The 14,132-nt window shown below is 61.4% G+C and overlaps 2 protein-coding genes across 2 annotated transcripts in view; both read right to left on the bottom strand.

The window, feature by feature from the left end:
- The window catches only part of PEA15 (proliferation and apoptosis adaptor protein 15), a 7,886-nt gene extending 7,631 nt beyond the window's left edge, over positions 1-255 (bottom strand). The window contains exon 1 of the mRNA XM_035009934.1: positions 126-255. The gene's annotated coding sequence lies outside the window, so the exon portion shown is untranslated. The remainder of the gene's footprint in view (positions 1-125) is intronic.
- Positions 256-3,029: 2,774 nt separating this feature from the next.
- On the bottom strand, positions 3,030-12,091 carry CASQ1 (calsequestrin 1). Its single transcript, XM_035009585.1, has 12 exons — positions 12,071-12,091; positions 11,007-11,558; positions 9,283-9,367; positions 8,358-8,458; positions 8,049-8,160; positions 7,642-7,715; positions 7,171-7,301; positions 6,263-6,308; positions 5,795-5,849; positions 5,481-5,581; positions 4,635-4,709; positions 3,030-3,604 (listed from the first exon to the last, which is right to left on the bottom strand). The coding sequence occupies exons 1-12, from the start codon at positions 12,089-12,091 to the stop codon at positions 3,464-3,466; spliced, it is 1,494 nt and encodes a 497-aa protein (XP_034865476.1). The 3' UTR covers positions 3,030-3,463.
- Positions 12,092-14,132: the final 2,041 nt, after the last annotated feature.

Below are 14,132 nucleotides of genomic sequence, written 5' to 3'. Positions count from 1 at the left end.
CCCGCCGCGACCCCGGGCCGGGCCACACGCACCCCGGCCGGCGGGCGCGCCCTCCGGCCCCGGCTCGCCGCCCGACGCGGCCCGGCCCCGAGCCCGCCCGCCCCCACCCCCGGCCCGCCGCTCACCTCCTCGGGCTGAGCGCTCAGGGTGCGGCTCTCCGGCGTCCCGGTTCCTGGGCAGCGTCGGAGCCTCCTCCTCGGCGCCCGCCGCTCCTGCCGCCGCCGCCGCCGCTTCCGCCCGCCGAGCCCGAGCCCGAGCCCCGCGCGCGCCCCGCCCGGCCGGCCGGTGACGTCACGCCGGGGGCGGGGCGGGCGGGGGGCGGGGGTTCTGGAAGGCTCGCGGGTGGGCTGCGGAGGGCCGCTGCCGGACGCTCCCCCGCCGCCCCCGGGCTGCGGGACCGCGCCCCTGTCCTGGCCGCCTTTCGGTGGCCGCCGCAGCTGGGACCCTGGGGAGCCCAGGGGAGTGAGGGGTTAGGCCTCTGATCCCCTTGGCTGGCCGACTTGCGTTGGGAAAAACCTCTTTCCTCCCCGTCTGGGTCAGGGGACCGGTGGCGAAGGGCCGGAGGACCGCCCGGACTCATCCACGCTGGAGGGCGGGGTGGACGTAGGGATGCCGGCGGGAAGCCACGTGGGGCCTCCTTGCCGTGACCTGGGGCCCGGGTCCGCTCGCCTCTCTCTCCTCGGCCTCGGGGTGATGGCCCGTTGGGTTCCTCTCACCTTTCCCAAATATACCGCCCTCCTGCCTTCCCCCCACCATGACGTAATTTTATTTTCTGGGGAGGAAGAGAGCAGAAGTGAGCTCAGCATGCAAATATAGACGTCTTGCAAAGCCACACTTAGCTGTCTCCTCGCTCTGCCTCTCTGCCCAGGCCTGGCATGGCAGCTCTCACTTCCTCTCCACCCCAGGGACTTTCCTCCCCCAGATTCTCAGCCAGACTGAAAGAGGGAAGGAAGAAGTGGGGAAGCGTCTGTCTGCACCCCGGCTCCCGCCTGAGGGCCCTTGCCTCCCCTGTGGCAGAGTCGGGCCCTGGGAAGAGGTCCGAGCCGCATCCGGTGGCACGCCAGGAAGGCCCTGGCCTCCCCTCAGTGCTGGCCGGGCAGACACCCCGTCACGGAGCCTCAGGTGAGCCCCTCCTTTCTCGGTCTACACTGCGCCCAAAGAGGCTCAGACTCCTGCCGCTTCCCCGTCTCTTCAGCAACCTCTCCTGTGACCCCCTCTGAGAGCAAAACCACCTCATCCTGGGCCGTGTGTCTGTCTCGTTTGCTCTGTGTCGTGGGACCAAAAGCCATGTCACCGGCCCATCTGCAAGACTCAGAGAAACGGAATGACTTCTGTACGGTGACAGGCACCCGTCTTCCCGCCGCAGGTGCACGGGCTTCACGCTGGCTCCGCCCCTTTCTCGGGCAGGTCAAAGCCTCTGACTCTCAGGGGCCCTGCGGCTGAGATGGGGATGCAGCTGCCCACCCAACAGGGCTCTCCGGAGACTTGGAAATCCTAAGTGTCTAAGGACTGGCTTGGGTGGGCGCTGGAAACGTAGGGGCGACTGTTCAGTCTGGGGCCTTCCGCGGACCCACGCTAGACTGTCAGCCCCCCCCCCCCCCCCGTTAGCACTGTGTGAGCCCAGGGCCCACCCACGTATCAGACCAAGTCCCGAATGGTCACACGTTGGTTTCTGCTCTACGCTCTTCTGCCTCCTCCAGGAGCACTTCCTTGGTTTGTCTCTGGAGGGTGACGTATGTCACCTCAGGCCTCCTTCTGCAGCTAGCAGTCCCCTTCTCTCTCAGCAGCACCTTCATACCTGACCCATGACAACCGTCCCTTCTGAGTTGCGGGTGCGGTCAGTTCCTTGGCTTCCCCACACGACGACGTCCGACACCCTGGCCCGAACACCGGCCTGGGCTGTGCTGGGGAGAGTGCAGGCCCTTCCTGCCAGGAACCTGGGCAGCCCAGGTCCGGGCTCAGGCTGGGGGGCGCTGGTATACAAAACTCTGTGTCTTCTCTCCATCCCAAGGCCACCGCTCAGGCTGTCCCAACTTCTGATGGGCTCTGACAGTGAGAGTCGCCCCTCGCCCCCCCCATACACCTGCTGTCTCCATCCTCCCCGCCCTCTGCCCATCCCGCTCATCACTGCCCTTCCTCCCAGCCCCAGGATTAAATTCAAACTCCTCTACACCCCGTGATGCCCCTCCATCCTCATGGCCGCCACCTGAGGGTCTCTTCTTGTCCCTCTCCTCTCTTCAGCACCCCCAGTATGACACCCACATTCCACCTGTGCTTTTGATGCTCTCCACTGACTGAAACATCCCGTCCCTGTCCCCGTTGGCCCGTCACACCCCGTTCTTCACTGAAGGCCTAGAAAGTGCTCGCTTCTTAAAGCCACCAGAGCGCATGTGGCCTCTCTCTCCTGACCCTTTCTGTTCGTTTGTTCCTTCTGTTAACAGGCACTTGTTAGGGGCCACGTTTTGTGCACCAGGCCCTGGGGGCACAGAGGAGAAGCCTGGGCTCCTGCCTTCAAGGGGCCTGCAGTCCCTTGGGGAAGATGGCCGTGTAGCCACAGGTGGAGGGCAGCCGAGAAGTACTGGATTGGAGGCGGAGCGGGTGCAGCGTGACCCCAGAGGAGGGAACCGCGTGGGCCACCTCTGGGAAGGCCTCACCAAGAAAGTGATATTTGGGTTCAGTCCCCGTGGTTCAAAGAACAGCTGCAGGGAGGGTGCTGTCAAGCAGCACATAATCACTTAATTGCGTATTGCTTTGTGTTCGGCTTCAGTTGTTTAGCTGCTTGTCTTGACTTCCCAGTGAGGCTAACAGGACCCCCGGTTCTCCCAGAACCTACCGGGGGGCCGGACAAACACCGCGTGTGCGGGGAGAGCTTATGGACCGACAGCAGATAAATAGTCCACTCTTCTCTGGGGTAACTGCCTGGAGGGAGCCCCCCCATCACAGCGCCCTAACAAGGCCCCCCCAGCCCCCATCCTCGGGCTGCCTCCCCCGCTGCCGTGGGGGGTGAGACCTCGGCAGCAGACACTTGCTTATGCTGCCCCAGATCCTTTATTGAGGCCTCTCGATATTTGACCCAAATACATTAACAAGAGATTGCAGAGAGAGAGAGAGAGCGCGCCCCAGACGCAGGGCCCACCCTTCCTCCTGGCCAGGGATCGGGGCCGCCAGAAGGATGTAGGATTTGAGAGTGTGGGGAACTGTGTGTGCAGGTGGAGGGAACAGAGGAGAAAAGAACCACGGGCAGTGGAGGAAACAAATCGTAGGAACAGGGCCGCCGAGGGACAGGACACAGCCGGCTGAGGCGGCTGGGCTGGCGTGTGGGGACGAGTGGGTCTCAGCACTCAGCATATGGCCTCCCTATGGTGGAGGATGACCCAGTGTTCCCGGAGGAGCCCAGGGAGGGACGGGGGACGGGAGGGAGCACGTGGAGAGCGGGCGGGCTGGGAGGTGGCGGCCACAGTGACTAGTCATCGTCCTCATCCTCTTCCTCATCATCGTCCTCCGTGTTGATCTCGCCCTCCAGCACATCCTCCAGCCAGTCCTCCAGCTCCTCTGCGGAAGGCAGGTCCTCCTCGTCGTCCATCTCCATCCACACGCTGTCCGCCTGGGGTGAAGCACACGCGGGGACCGGAGCTTAGCCCGACTCAGGTCTTTAGACCTGTCCTCCCGCTCGCGGGGCTCCCTCTGTCCTTCCCTCTGTCCTCCTTCCCTTCCCTTCACCTGTCATGGGCCAGGGACACTGTCCAGGGGAGGGTCTAGGTGGGAGCCGTGACGGGGGAACAGGGATGGCTGGGTTGGCCTTTGATGGGAAACCGCCGGTGGCCAGAGAGTCAAGCCAGCCACCCTTCAGCTTCTCATAACCTGCTTTTCCAGCACCGACTGCAGAAGCCTCTAGTCTCGCAAGCATAAAAAACGACTTGCCTTTTCCAGAACCTGATACTCATTTTCCTACTTTTGACCTTCCGCACTAACTTTTCCAGCGGCCTGGAAACGGCTCGTCATCAACTGCGCGCGTCCGGACCGCTCCCGGCCATGCGGTCCCCACTTTCAGTGCCACTCCTTTGAAACCCTTCTCTCTGATTCTCTTCAGCAGAAGTTGCTTTGATTTCTGTGGCTTCCTAGCATTTTATGGGTCTCTTTATGATCGAGTTTATAAGATCTGGCAGTGTCGTTAACAGAATATCTGCGTCCCCAGCCGCACTGAGAACAGTATGAACGCAAAGACTATGGCTTAATCCCTTCACCGGCACAGACGTGGCCGAAGCACCTGCGTGTGTGAGTGCGATTTCTGCCCTCAAAGAGCTGAGTCTGCCAGAGAGGCAAGCACGACGCAGAGCTAGCCGAGCTAGCCGAGCTGAAGTCCCGTTCGCAACGCCAAACGGGCTCTGGGGGCGCCGAGGAGGGGGCCCGACTCCACATGGGAGATCTGGAGAGGATGCGGACCGGGCCTTGAGGGATGAGGAGCCAGCTGCGGTGTGTGTGCTCTGGGCCGAGCCTCTCCCTCTGCCCAGCCCTGAGACTGGGCGCGTCTGACCCTGGGGTGGGGGGCGGGGGGGCGGGCAGCCGAGCAGGGAGAGCTGGTGGGGCTGGGAAGCAGAGCTGGGGCCAGCGGGGCGTGCGGGAGGGAAACTCACATCGGTAACGTTGACCACTCCTATTTGCGGGGCTCTCAGGTCAATGCCAAACGTCTTCTCCCAGTATGGCACCAGCTGCAGGGAGACCACGCACGGTAACGTAACAGCGTCTCGGAACGCGTGTGTCCAGGAGGGGGAGTGTAGAGGGTCAGCCCAGGGGCAGAGGAAGGTCACTGTGAACCCACGATGGGGGCCCGAAGGGAAGGGGTAGAGGTAAGCAGTTGCAGGTAAAAATCCCAAAATGAAAGTATTGGGATGGTCAGCTGAAGACACTGGCCCTTCTTTCCCCAGGAAAACACGGGTCGGAACCCGTGTTCTGATCCTAGCTCTGCTACTGCGTGACCTGTGACTTTGGGCAGGTCACTTCTCAGTGACCCTCAGCTTCTGCACCTGTAAACTAAGGTCGTCGTCCCTGGTCATTGTCAGTGTTCCTCACGTATCTTCTCATTCTGTTGCTCTTTCAACAACGAGCGTGAGGTGTTGGGGATCCAGCTGGGAACGAAACTGTCCCCTGAGGCATGGCCTCTCCGTGCTCTCAGTCTATGATTGCGTAGACCCACCTGCCCTCCCCCCCACTCTGTTTTTTTGTAGACGGAGTCAGCCCTGGGAACATGAACTCCCTGCCGCGTCTCTGCTCTGGGCATTGTGTGTGTTGTGTTCCATGCGATTTACTTCCCATTCTGTGCCCCCTTCTCAGGGTGCCCTCTGTGCCCACGGGGCCCTTGAACACCAGACGTAACCTCCCAAGGTCCTCGGGCCGGGAGTTGGGGCAGGAACTCTGAAAGAAGCTCCTCTCAGAAAGGGCCACCGCGTCAGGCCCTGCCTTTGGAGAGCCCTGCCTCTCACCAGGGGGAAGTCGTCAGGGTCGATCCAGATGATGCTGAGATCAGGGTTTTCTGTGTTGTCTTGGGCCACGGCCTTGAGTGTCTCCAAGAACTCATAGCCATCTTGGAGGGAACACGAGTAAGAAGTGTTAGGTGGGACAGGGAAGAAAGGGACGCAGCCACAGCAGGAGTCCTGGGCGCTCCCCACCTCCCACCGTCGCTGGTGTCTCACCCCTGGGTCACTGCACTCCCAGGAACGCCTCCCACTGAAGCCTGCACAAGCACCCCTGGCTCCCTGTCACCGGCACCCCCCCCAAACCTGCATCCCTCCCTCACCAGGATCAGCTTCCTCCGCGAAGGCCACGATGTGAATTCCATCCATGTCGTCCTCCTGTTGGGGGCAGCGGGGCTTAGCTATGCTTCCTGAAGTTAGGGAGCCACACACACCCTACATCTTCCTGGAATTTCGTGGAACTCCAGCTTCCGGATCAGGTACGTTCTTGTGGCGGCAGCCCTTTCCCAGGTGACACGGATGGCTCGGTTTCCCCTCCAGGGACCCCGCACCTCCTCTAGCAAACTCTTTAGCCCCAGATCTCCCTCCCTGTCATCTTTGTCAGTGTCTGTGTGTCTCCTAATTCCTGTAGTTCTTCAGAGCTACAGCCTCCAAACTTTGCTGGTGCATGGTCTTTCCTACGGGCCAGGCACGGAGCGCAGCAGGGCGGGAAGTTTCCAGGACTTGCGTCTTTAGCCACCCACGCCCCGCCCCGGGGACCCGGCCCTGTCCGGGGGTGGGGGGACACTCACCCACGTCTCATACATACTCTCAGGCTTCAGCTTCCTCAGGGTGGACCTAGAAGAGACAGTCAGGACTCAGCGGGCGAGAAGGATGCACCTCCAGAGAGCTCTGGGTCAAGCCTGGGGCACAGACAGCTTGTAGGCCAGAGAAAAGCCATCTGGCAAAGTCTAAGCTCTGGGCTCCAGGCCCAGGTCACCGCCTGGTTAAAGCAGGTGGGAGGGCAGCGGGTGGGCCCGTGGCCTGGAAGAGAGTCTTTGGGAGAAAGGTAAGAACGCGGTATCTGGGCATCCCCTCATTCATTCAGTACAGCTGAGTCTGAGAAGTTCTAGGCACTGGGCGAGGCGCCGTGTGGGGGCATTGTTGAGCGAAGCTGACTGGCCCTCCCCGGCAAAGGGGGCCATGATCTAGCGGGAGAGGGCGAGGTTGGTGGCGTCTCCACGGACACCAGGGGACGCTCCCAGCTGTGGAGTGCCACGGAGGAGGAGAATCGTGTGTGAGTGCAGGCAGGGTCTCTCCACCTCTGGCTGGAGAATTCTCGGTTGTGGGGGGCCATCCTGTGTGCCCTGCAGGAGGTTAGCAGCATCCCTGCTTCTCCGCCCACCGCCCCTCCCGCCAAACACTGGTAGCTCTCTCCTCAACCAAAAATGCCGGTCAGGATCCCGTTCTGACACTTCCTACTGGTGGGACCTCAGTACTTGAGCTTGTTGAAAGGATTAAAAACAGTAATAGAGATGGAAGCACCTGGCAGAACCTGGTCTGTGTGCGAGTGAGCAGTCATACCCAGAAGGGCCTTCACCTGCCAGCCAGACCAGCTTCCTGGCGGGCTGGGATCCCCCGGCCCCTCTTGAGCATGGGGCGCATGGGCGTTCTGGCCCGAGGAGGCACCCCCCGGCTCAGGCTGGCCCCCGCTGCCCACCTCCTGTGCTCCTCCACGAAGCTGACAATCTCCTCTTCACTGTTGGGCTTGTCTGGGATGGTCACAGGCTCTTCCGTGAAGGCCTCATAGAAATCGATCTCATTCAGCTTCAGGGTCAGCTTCTTTGCCACCTTTGGGGGAGGGGGCAGGGGGAGGGGAGCGGGGGATGCGGGTCATGGGGAGAGGCCGTATCACCACGAGCAGGTCTTAGGAAGGAAGCCAGACAGCCTGGGCCCTTGTCACTGCCCCTGTGACAGTGGACAAGTGCCTTGACGTCTCTGGGCTTTGGTTGAACCTGAGAGGGGTGGGTTAAAGGATCTAAAATCTTTGGGGCAAGAGAGAGAGGCCTGAGGTGGGGTGGGGGGTGTCGTGTGAGGCAAGGGACCAGGTCCCCCATCAATTCTGGGAGAGAGGTCTGGAGGGCAGCTGCAGGGAGCTAGGGGGACCCCATATGGCCACAGGGAGGAGAACCTTGCTGTCGAAGGTGGCGAAGAAGGGGATGTAGGGGTGAAACTCCTCTGCCGCATCCTCGAAGGCCTTGTAATCTGAGGGAGTAATGCGGAGTCAGTCTCTGGGAGAGCCAGGGTCTGCCGGGGAGCCATGGCCTCTCTGTCTCTCCCCGAGTCTCCTTTGGCCAGAGGGGTTCCTTCTGAGACCCACCCCCTAGTCCTCTGAGAGCAGCAGAACTTTAGTGGAGGAAGTTAGGGTGCTGGGGGTCCCTGTCTGGGAGCCCCAAGTGCAGGGAGGTCAGAGTAGCGAGAGTTGACCATGCCAGGGGGTCGGTTGTAGAGATACGGAGACAGTGGGTGGAGTGGGGGTTAGGGAGACGGGTAAAACGGGGGTCCAAGGAGGGACAGGGGCATCTGGGGGTTACCCACGCTCTGAATCTTTGCTCTTGAAGTAGCCAATGAGTTTGATCTCATCCTCGATGTTCTCAAATGCCTGCAGTTCACGTTCGCCTTCAATCAATTCCACAGGGTCCTCTAGGACCTGGAGGAGAGTGTGTTCTCGCCTCACTCGAAGGAGCAGGGGGAGGGATGAGGGCGGCAGGGCTGGGAGGAGGGGCGGGAGGGGCTGTCTGTTGCCTGTGTGCACGTGTGTGTGCGTGCGCGCGTGCAAGGCTGGACTTGGTTGGGGATGGGTGTGAGGTCTTAAAGCAAGGCCATTAGGTCCAGGAGAATCCTCACATCCAGTAGAAACTCCACCAGGGTGTCCGCAGAAAGCTCGCCGTCATACTCAATGACTTCATCTCCCTTGAACACGTAGATGCTGTCCTCTTCCGTGAGGCCTAGGGAGCGAGCCAGAGGTGAGCCCGGAGGCCAGGCCGCCCACAGGTCCAGGGCCTGTCCCGGTGCCCCTGGACCCCACGCCCTCACCTCTCCTTCGCCCCTACCCCACCCACCTCCCTTCAGGCCCCTACAGCCCTGGGCGCTGCGCCTGTGGGTCTAGCCCAGGCAGCCCGCCGGGCCCCGGGGCTCTCCAGGAGAAGGCGGGCTCAGCGGGGGTGTCGGGGGGACATAGGGAGACATAGACTCTAGCAAGATGTCTCCCTTTCTCTGCTCGCCATAACGAGAGACAGATCCTCCTTTCCCTGCTCCAAGGACTCCAGCCGCTCACTCCCGGTCCAGCCCTGTAACCTGCTGCTATTACTGACCAGATGACTTCATTAGTGACCGCCCTCCCCAGCCACATCCGGAGTCCGGTTCAGGCCTGTGGTGCTCCCTGGTGGCTGGTGCCGTAACCCTGGCCCCCCCAGCTCCCCCAGGCTCTGGCCGGAGAGGCCTCTCCTGCCCTGCCGGTGTTCCCTGACTGCCCCATTCCTCCAGCGCCTAGCCCTGGTCTGTACGTAAGTATGAAGAGGGCCACCCCCACCTCTTTCTAGGATTGGAGCCTGGGTCTCTCTGAGGAGTGAAGGAGATGCCGGAACCCCTGCCATACCCGTCCCCAGGTCAGTCTTTTCTCCCCGCTGCCACATTAGGCCTGGTGGGGCCCTGCCCTGTACAAGGGCTACCCTCCAAATCCTGGCCTGGGCCTCCCCCATCCCAGAAGCCCCCACACCTGGGCCTCCCCGGGCCCACACTACTACGCGCCCCTTCCCCACTCCTCCCTTACCTAGTTTCTTGGCTACAGCTGCGTCCTTCTCAGAGTCCACCATCCCGAAGCCAACACCCTTGTCTTCGAGGACTTGGGCCGCTAACTGGAGGGAGCATAAGGTTAAAATCAGCTCTGGGATTTTTAGTCACTCCGTGCCCATCTCACGCTTCCCAGGAGGGTCATTTGGGATGTGGGGAAGATAAGAGTTGCCCTGGGCACCGCGCAAGGCTCCAGGTAGCTCCATTTCCCTGCAAGCCCACCCTTTTGGGCTGTAGTTTGGTTTCAGCCCCTGGACACGTATTACTCGTGCACAGCGTGCTTCTGATGTTGCTCCGAAGGCCGGCACGGGATACTTCCCGGTTCCCGAGGGGTGCTGGGGAGTCTGGCTTCAGAGTGACTGAGGCCCTTTCTGCTTCGGGGCTGAGCCCTGCTCGCCATCGTCATTAAAGGCCATGCTCAGTGTGGGGTGGCATTAGAAGTCCCTGGGGTTCTTCTGAGTGACCCCCACTGGGGAGCATTTTGGAGGGCAGGAGGGTGTGTGTGTGGGGGGCCTGGTTATGTCACCAAGGAGTGGCAGAAGCCAGAGAGCTGAGGGTAGAGGTCACTGGGGCCACCACTTGTCACCTTCAGAGACAGAGACTCCAGCAGGCACGAGAGGAGACCCAGGCGGGGCTCTCCTCACCGAGGCCAGACTTCCCCTGTGTCCCCCAGCCCTTCCTTTCTCAGGCTGTGGACAGTCACTCCTGCGGGTCCCTGCCCCCTTCAGCCTCCCGGCCGGACTCCGCCCTGGTGCCCTCTGCCGCGGGCTCGCAGCCTCACCCTGCCTAACACACACAGGCGCCCGGGTTCTCAGGAGAACGGGGAGGCTGCTGGCAGGTGGATGGGCCGAGATGCTGAGCACTCAGGATAAAAATACTCAGTGCATTAATAGATGGCCGGTTCCGGCAGCCACAGGGGCCCACAGAAACGGGAGCCTCTGGTCCTTCCTGTAGGCAGGCTGGGGCCTCGCTGTCCTGCCGGGCTGGAGAACGGGCTGCACAAGCTTGGGCCGGAACACGAATGCGTCCGGCTAGAGAGCGCGTGGGACCGCATCTCCCAGTCACCCCCAAACACAGGGCCTTTCTCTTGTTGTAAGTCGGCTTGGAGGCGAGGAGAACCTTCCCACAGAGAGAAGCTGGGGAAGGCATTCTGAGGCCTCCTCCAATTGCAAGAATTTTCCAATCAGGGCATCTGGCCTGACCCAATAGGGGCAGATGGAGAATTAGGGAGAGAGGGACTGAGGCTGGAGGGCGCCACGGTGGTCTCTGTTAAACTTTCGGTGGGAGAAACATACCATGCGAATGAGATGTCGGTAGCCTTTAAAATGCATACCCTTTGGTTCAACTTGGGGTGCAGGCCTGCTGTGTGTGGAGAGAGGGGGCATGTTCTGGCCAGGAGAGTAGATGGGGGGCGTCGTGCAGGTCCAGCCCCCTCCTCTGACCGAAGTCCAGCCCTTCTCCTTTTTGTGCTCCTCTTCCAAGGACACCTCAGTCCCGGCCATGGAGGAGGGGTCTCCCTGCAGCCCCTCCCTCCTAAACGTGCCTACCCGTGGTGGGACTTTGGGGTCCCAAGTCACCTTCCTGTGGGCCTGAGGCCGCACGCCGCGAGGCCCCGAGTCCCCCTCCAAGTCTGCATGCGGCTGTGGGCTAGGGGTGGCCGGGACAGGCCACTGTGCCCTGTGGGCCGGTGGACCCCAGACTCACCTCCAGGATCAGCTCTTCCATCTCAAACTGTCTTTGTGAGGCCTTGTCATCCTCGGGGGGCTCGTGGTAGAGCAGTGCCAGCACCTCATACTTCTTGAACACATGCTTGTAGTTCTTGGCGTTGACATTGACCACACGGTCCACACCGTCATACTGAGGGAATTCCAGCCCGTCCTCCCCCTGCACCCCCAACCTGGGTGTCCCTAGCACCAGCAGGAAGAACAGTGCCGGCCGCAGCCCGGGCCCCGCGCTGGCCCCCATCCTGTCGGCGGCGCGTGCGGTGCAGGGAACGGGGTCAGGCTCGGCTCTCAGGTCCCTGAGGGTAGCTGGGGTCGGGCGGGGCCCTGGGTCCTGAACCCTGAGTGAGGGGCTCACAGGGGGGTGGGGTGGGGAATGGCCCAGAGCAGTGGACAGAGGACACTGCTGGGTCCCGGACAAACTGCCGACAGAGCCAAGAGTGAAAGGGTCAGGAGGAGGGATAGGAGCAGGGGGTGGGGAGGGAACCGGAGCTGTCCCTGAAATTGGCACCGCGGGGCCCCCACCTGGCTCCACCTAAATATGTGTCTGGGGTTGGCAGGAGAGAGGATAACCTTCTGAGGCCAGGACAGCTCCAGAGGGCCGAGACCCTCCCTCCTCCTCCCCCTCGCCCCCTGGCTCCGGGAGCCCCTCCCCCGCTGCCTTCCCCTACCACGGCCAGGGTTCCTCAGCACAGTCCCCACGCTGGCCCGGAAAGCTCATCGCCATATTAAGAAAGGAAAAAGCCTGAGCTAAAAATAAGACCAGATGAGTCGGAGGTAAATGAGCTGGGCTGGGGGAGGGGAGGCATGGGGTCGTTAGGGAGAGTCCAGGGAGGGCAAGGGTACTCAGACCCAGGGAAATGGTGGTGGAGAGGAGGCATTCTGGGTCAGAGATTCAATTCCTACGACAGGACAGAGGGGGCATAAATGCCTAAAACCTGGGACTGTCCTCTGGATGTGGCCTGTTTCCTCCATCCAGCGGAGGAGAAGGTGGTAAAAAGCACCCGGGCTGCAGGAAGAGACCCCCTGCACTTCCCTTTCACGAACAAGGACCAAAGATGATGTCATTCTCAGAATAAAAGATGGAGCCTCAGCCAGGACGGGCGACCTGGCTCAGCCCCAGCCACTTTCCTGTGCTTCACTCAACACCCTAAGTCGGGAGCAGGGGAAGGACGGGGCGTGGGGCAAGAAGCGCTGGCCCACATCCACGCTGCAGAAATGTGATTTGGGGTTTCTCTCCACGGGAAGGGGAAAGTCCTGCAGCTTCTGCCTCCTGCTTGTGCTCGGTACTCGGATCAGAGGGGACTCGGTTCTCTAGGGCACAGTGGGGAGGGAGGGTCCCCCAGGCTGGATGACTGTAAGGAAGGAGAGTTGCCGCAGTGCATTCTGACCAAGAGGATCAGGTATAAAGGCCAGGGGAGAAGTTAACTCAGGGAAAACCTGAAGAGGTGGGCCCTGCACCAGAGCTGAGGATGTTGATTGGTTCTGCGCACTTGAGAGCCCAGGTGGGGGGTGGGGAGGGGCTCTAACTTCCTGCGCCCCATCCTGGGGTGAGGGCTGTGGATGAGTTCAGCTCTGGGTACCTAGGAAGGGAGGACCCTCCTCATGGCCCTCCAGCGTTCTTACCAGGCACAGGTAAACTGAGGCACAGGGGAGCCCATGGGAGAGGTTAGATCAAAGCGCTCCATCTGCACTCTGAGCTGTCTCTGATTTTGGAGAGACAGGGTTTATTTTGCACCCAGGCAGGGGCATGAAATTGTGTTAGAGGGATAAATTTTCCCCCTCCTGTGGGGTGGGCCTTGCACCGCCAAGCAAGGAAGGCCACGGAAAATCTCAAAAACGTGGCAGGAGGGGGTCCAAGAGAGACAGCTGTCCCTGGAGCAAGAGAGGCCAGAGCTAACCTGAGCAGGGCCGGTTGGAGCTAAAGGGGCCTCGGAACACATCTCCCGGGCTCCCAGGAGAGTGACTGAGCGGCCCACAGCCCCACAGCCAGACGGAAGGCCCGCAGGAGGGAGGGCGTGGATTTCCAACTTCTGCTGCACTCCGGGGGAGGGGGAAACTCCGGAACATTGGACCTGCCCCTCGGCACCCCCAAGGGTGTGAGATGGGGCTAAATGGTGACCTGGGCCCCCCAGTCCCACCCAGTCCATCCCAGCAGCTGCACCCTCCTGCTCCCCACCCCACTCTCCCTGCTGCTTTGCTCCCTAATTTCTATTCTGTCCCTTCCCTCTGGACCCCTGCCTTCGGGCCCTTGGACTTAATAGGCCTCAGCAGCCGGTATCAAATGACTCTGAGTTGGGGCCTCTGTATTTTTAACCCACCAGACACCCGAAGCTCCTGCTACTGAAACCCGAGGAGCTGGCCCCTCGGCGCTTCCCGTCCCCACTCAGTCCCCACGCCCTGGCCCCTCCATCTTCCAGGCCTGGTTCAGCTGTGTCAGCAGCAGGGGAAGGACCCCAGACCGATATAGCCCTGTCCCTAGGGGACCTGCTGTTGGAGGAGGGAGGGCAACGGGGGAAAGGGACCTTAGGAGGAGCCTGATGCAGGGCCGAGTGGCTGGCTACACCTTACAGAACCCACTGCCTCTCATCCTCCAGAGCCATCCACGGACCTCCCCCTGCTCACGACCCTATTGTTCCGGTTTCGGTTTTGTAGTTTTGTAGTTGGGTGTTTTCGGTGCAGCCCTCATTGCGGGACTGGGCCGTAAGTGGTTAAGGGCGTAAGTGTCGGAGTCAGACAGACCTTGGCGTCCTCATCGGCGGAACAGGCTGGGTGCTTAGAGGCTACTTGTGTGAGTTGCTGGATGGTGTGCACAGGGCGCTCATCCCACCGCGGGGCACGCTGTGCGGTCCCTTAACACACACGCTTTGGTTTTGATGACCGTCTGTGGTTTCCAACAGGCTTCCTCAGCATTTCTCTCTGCTCTGCATGCTTTGGGCTCAGCCCCCGAAAGGGCGTGACCATGCCCTGCCCTCCAGGGCAAAGTGGACCAGCTCACAGAGCAACAGCCAGCAGCCAGTGCAGGGCCAAAGGGGAAGGAGGAGCCACATGTGACGGTGGCCGGGAGGGGCAAGGGCCCAGGGCACCTCTGAGTCCTCCACCTGAGACA

The sequence above is a fragment of the Mirounga leonina genome, unplaced genomic scaffold (assembly GCF_011800145.1).
Source record: "Mirounga leonina isolate KUSES-001 unplaced genomic scaffold, KU_Mleo_1.0 Mir_154, whole genome shotgun sequence".
Classification (NCBI taxonomy): domain Eukaryota; kingdom Metazoa; phylum Chordata; class Mammalia; order Carnivora; family Phocidae; genus Mirounga; species Mirounga leonina.
This window is presented reverse-complemented; position numbering and strand designations above follow the sequence as displayed.

Bases quoted from the DNA above. Each gene is read 5' to 3' on its own strand.
- CASQ1 (XM_035009585.1), bottom strand. From the start codon at position 12,091: ATGACATCATCTTTGGTCCTT. The intron at 5,582-5,794 runs GTGAGGGAGGGA...GTTCCCTCCAAG, and splicing joins CGCGGAGGAAGCTGATCCTG to ATGGCTATGAGTTCTTGGAG. The intron at 3,605-4,634 runs GTGAGTTTCCCT...GCTTCACCCCAG, and splicing joins GAGTGGTCAACGTTACCGAT to GCGGACAGCGTGTGGATGGA.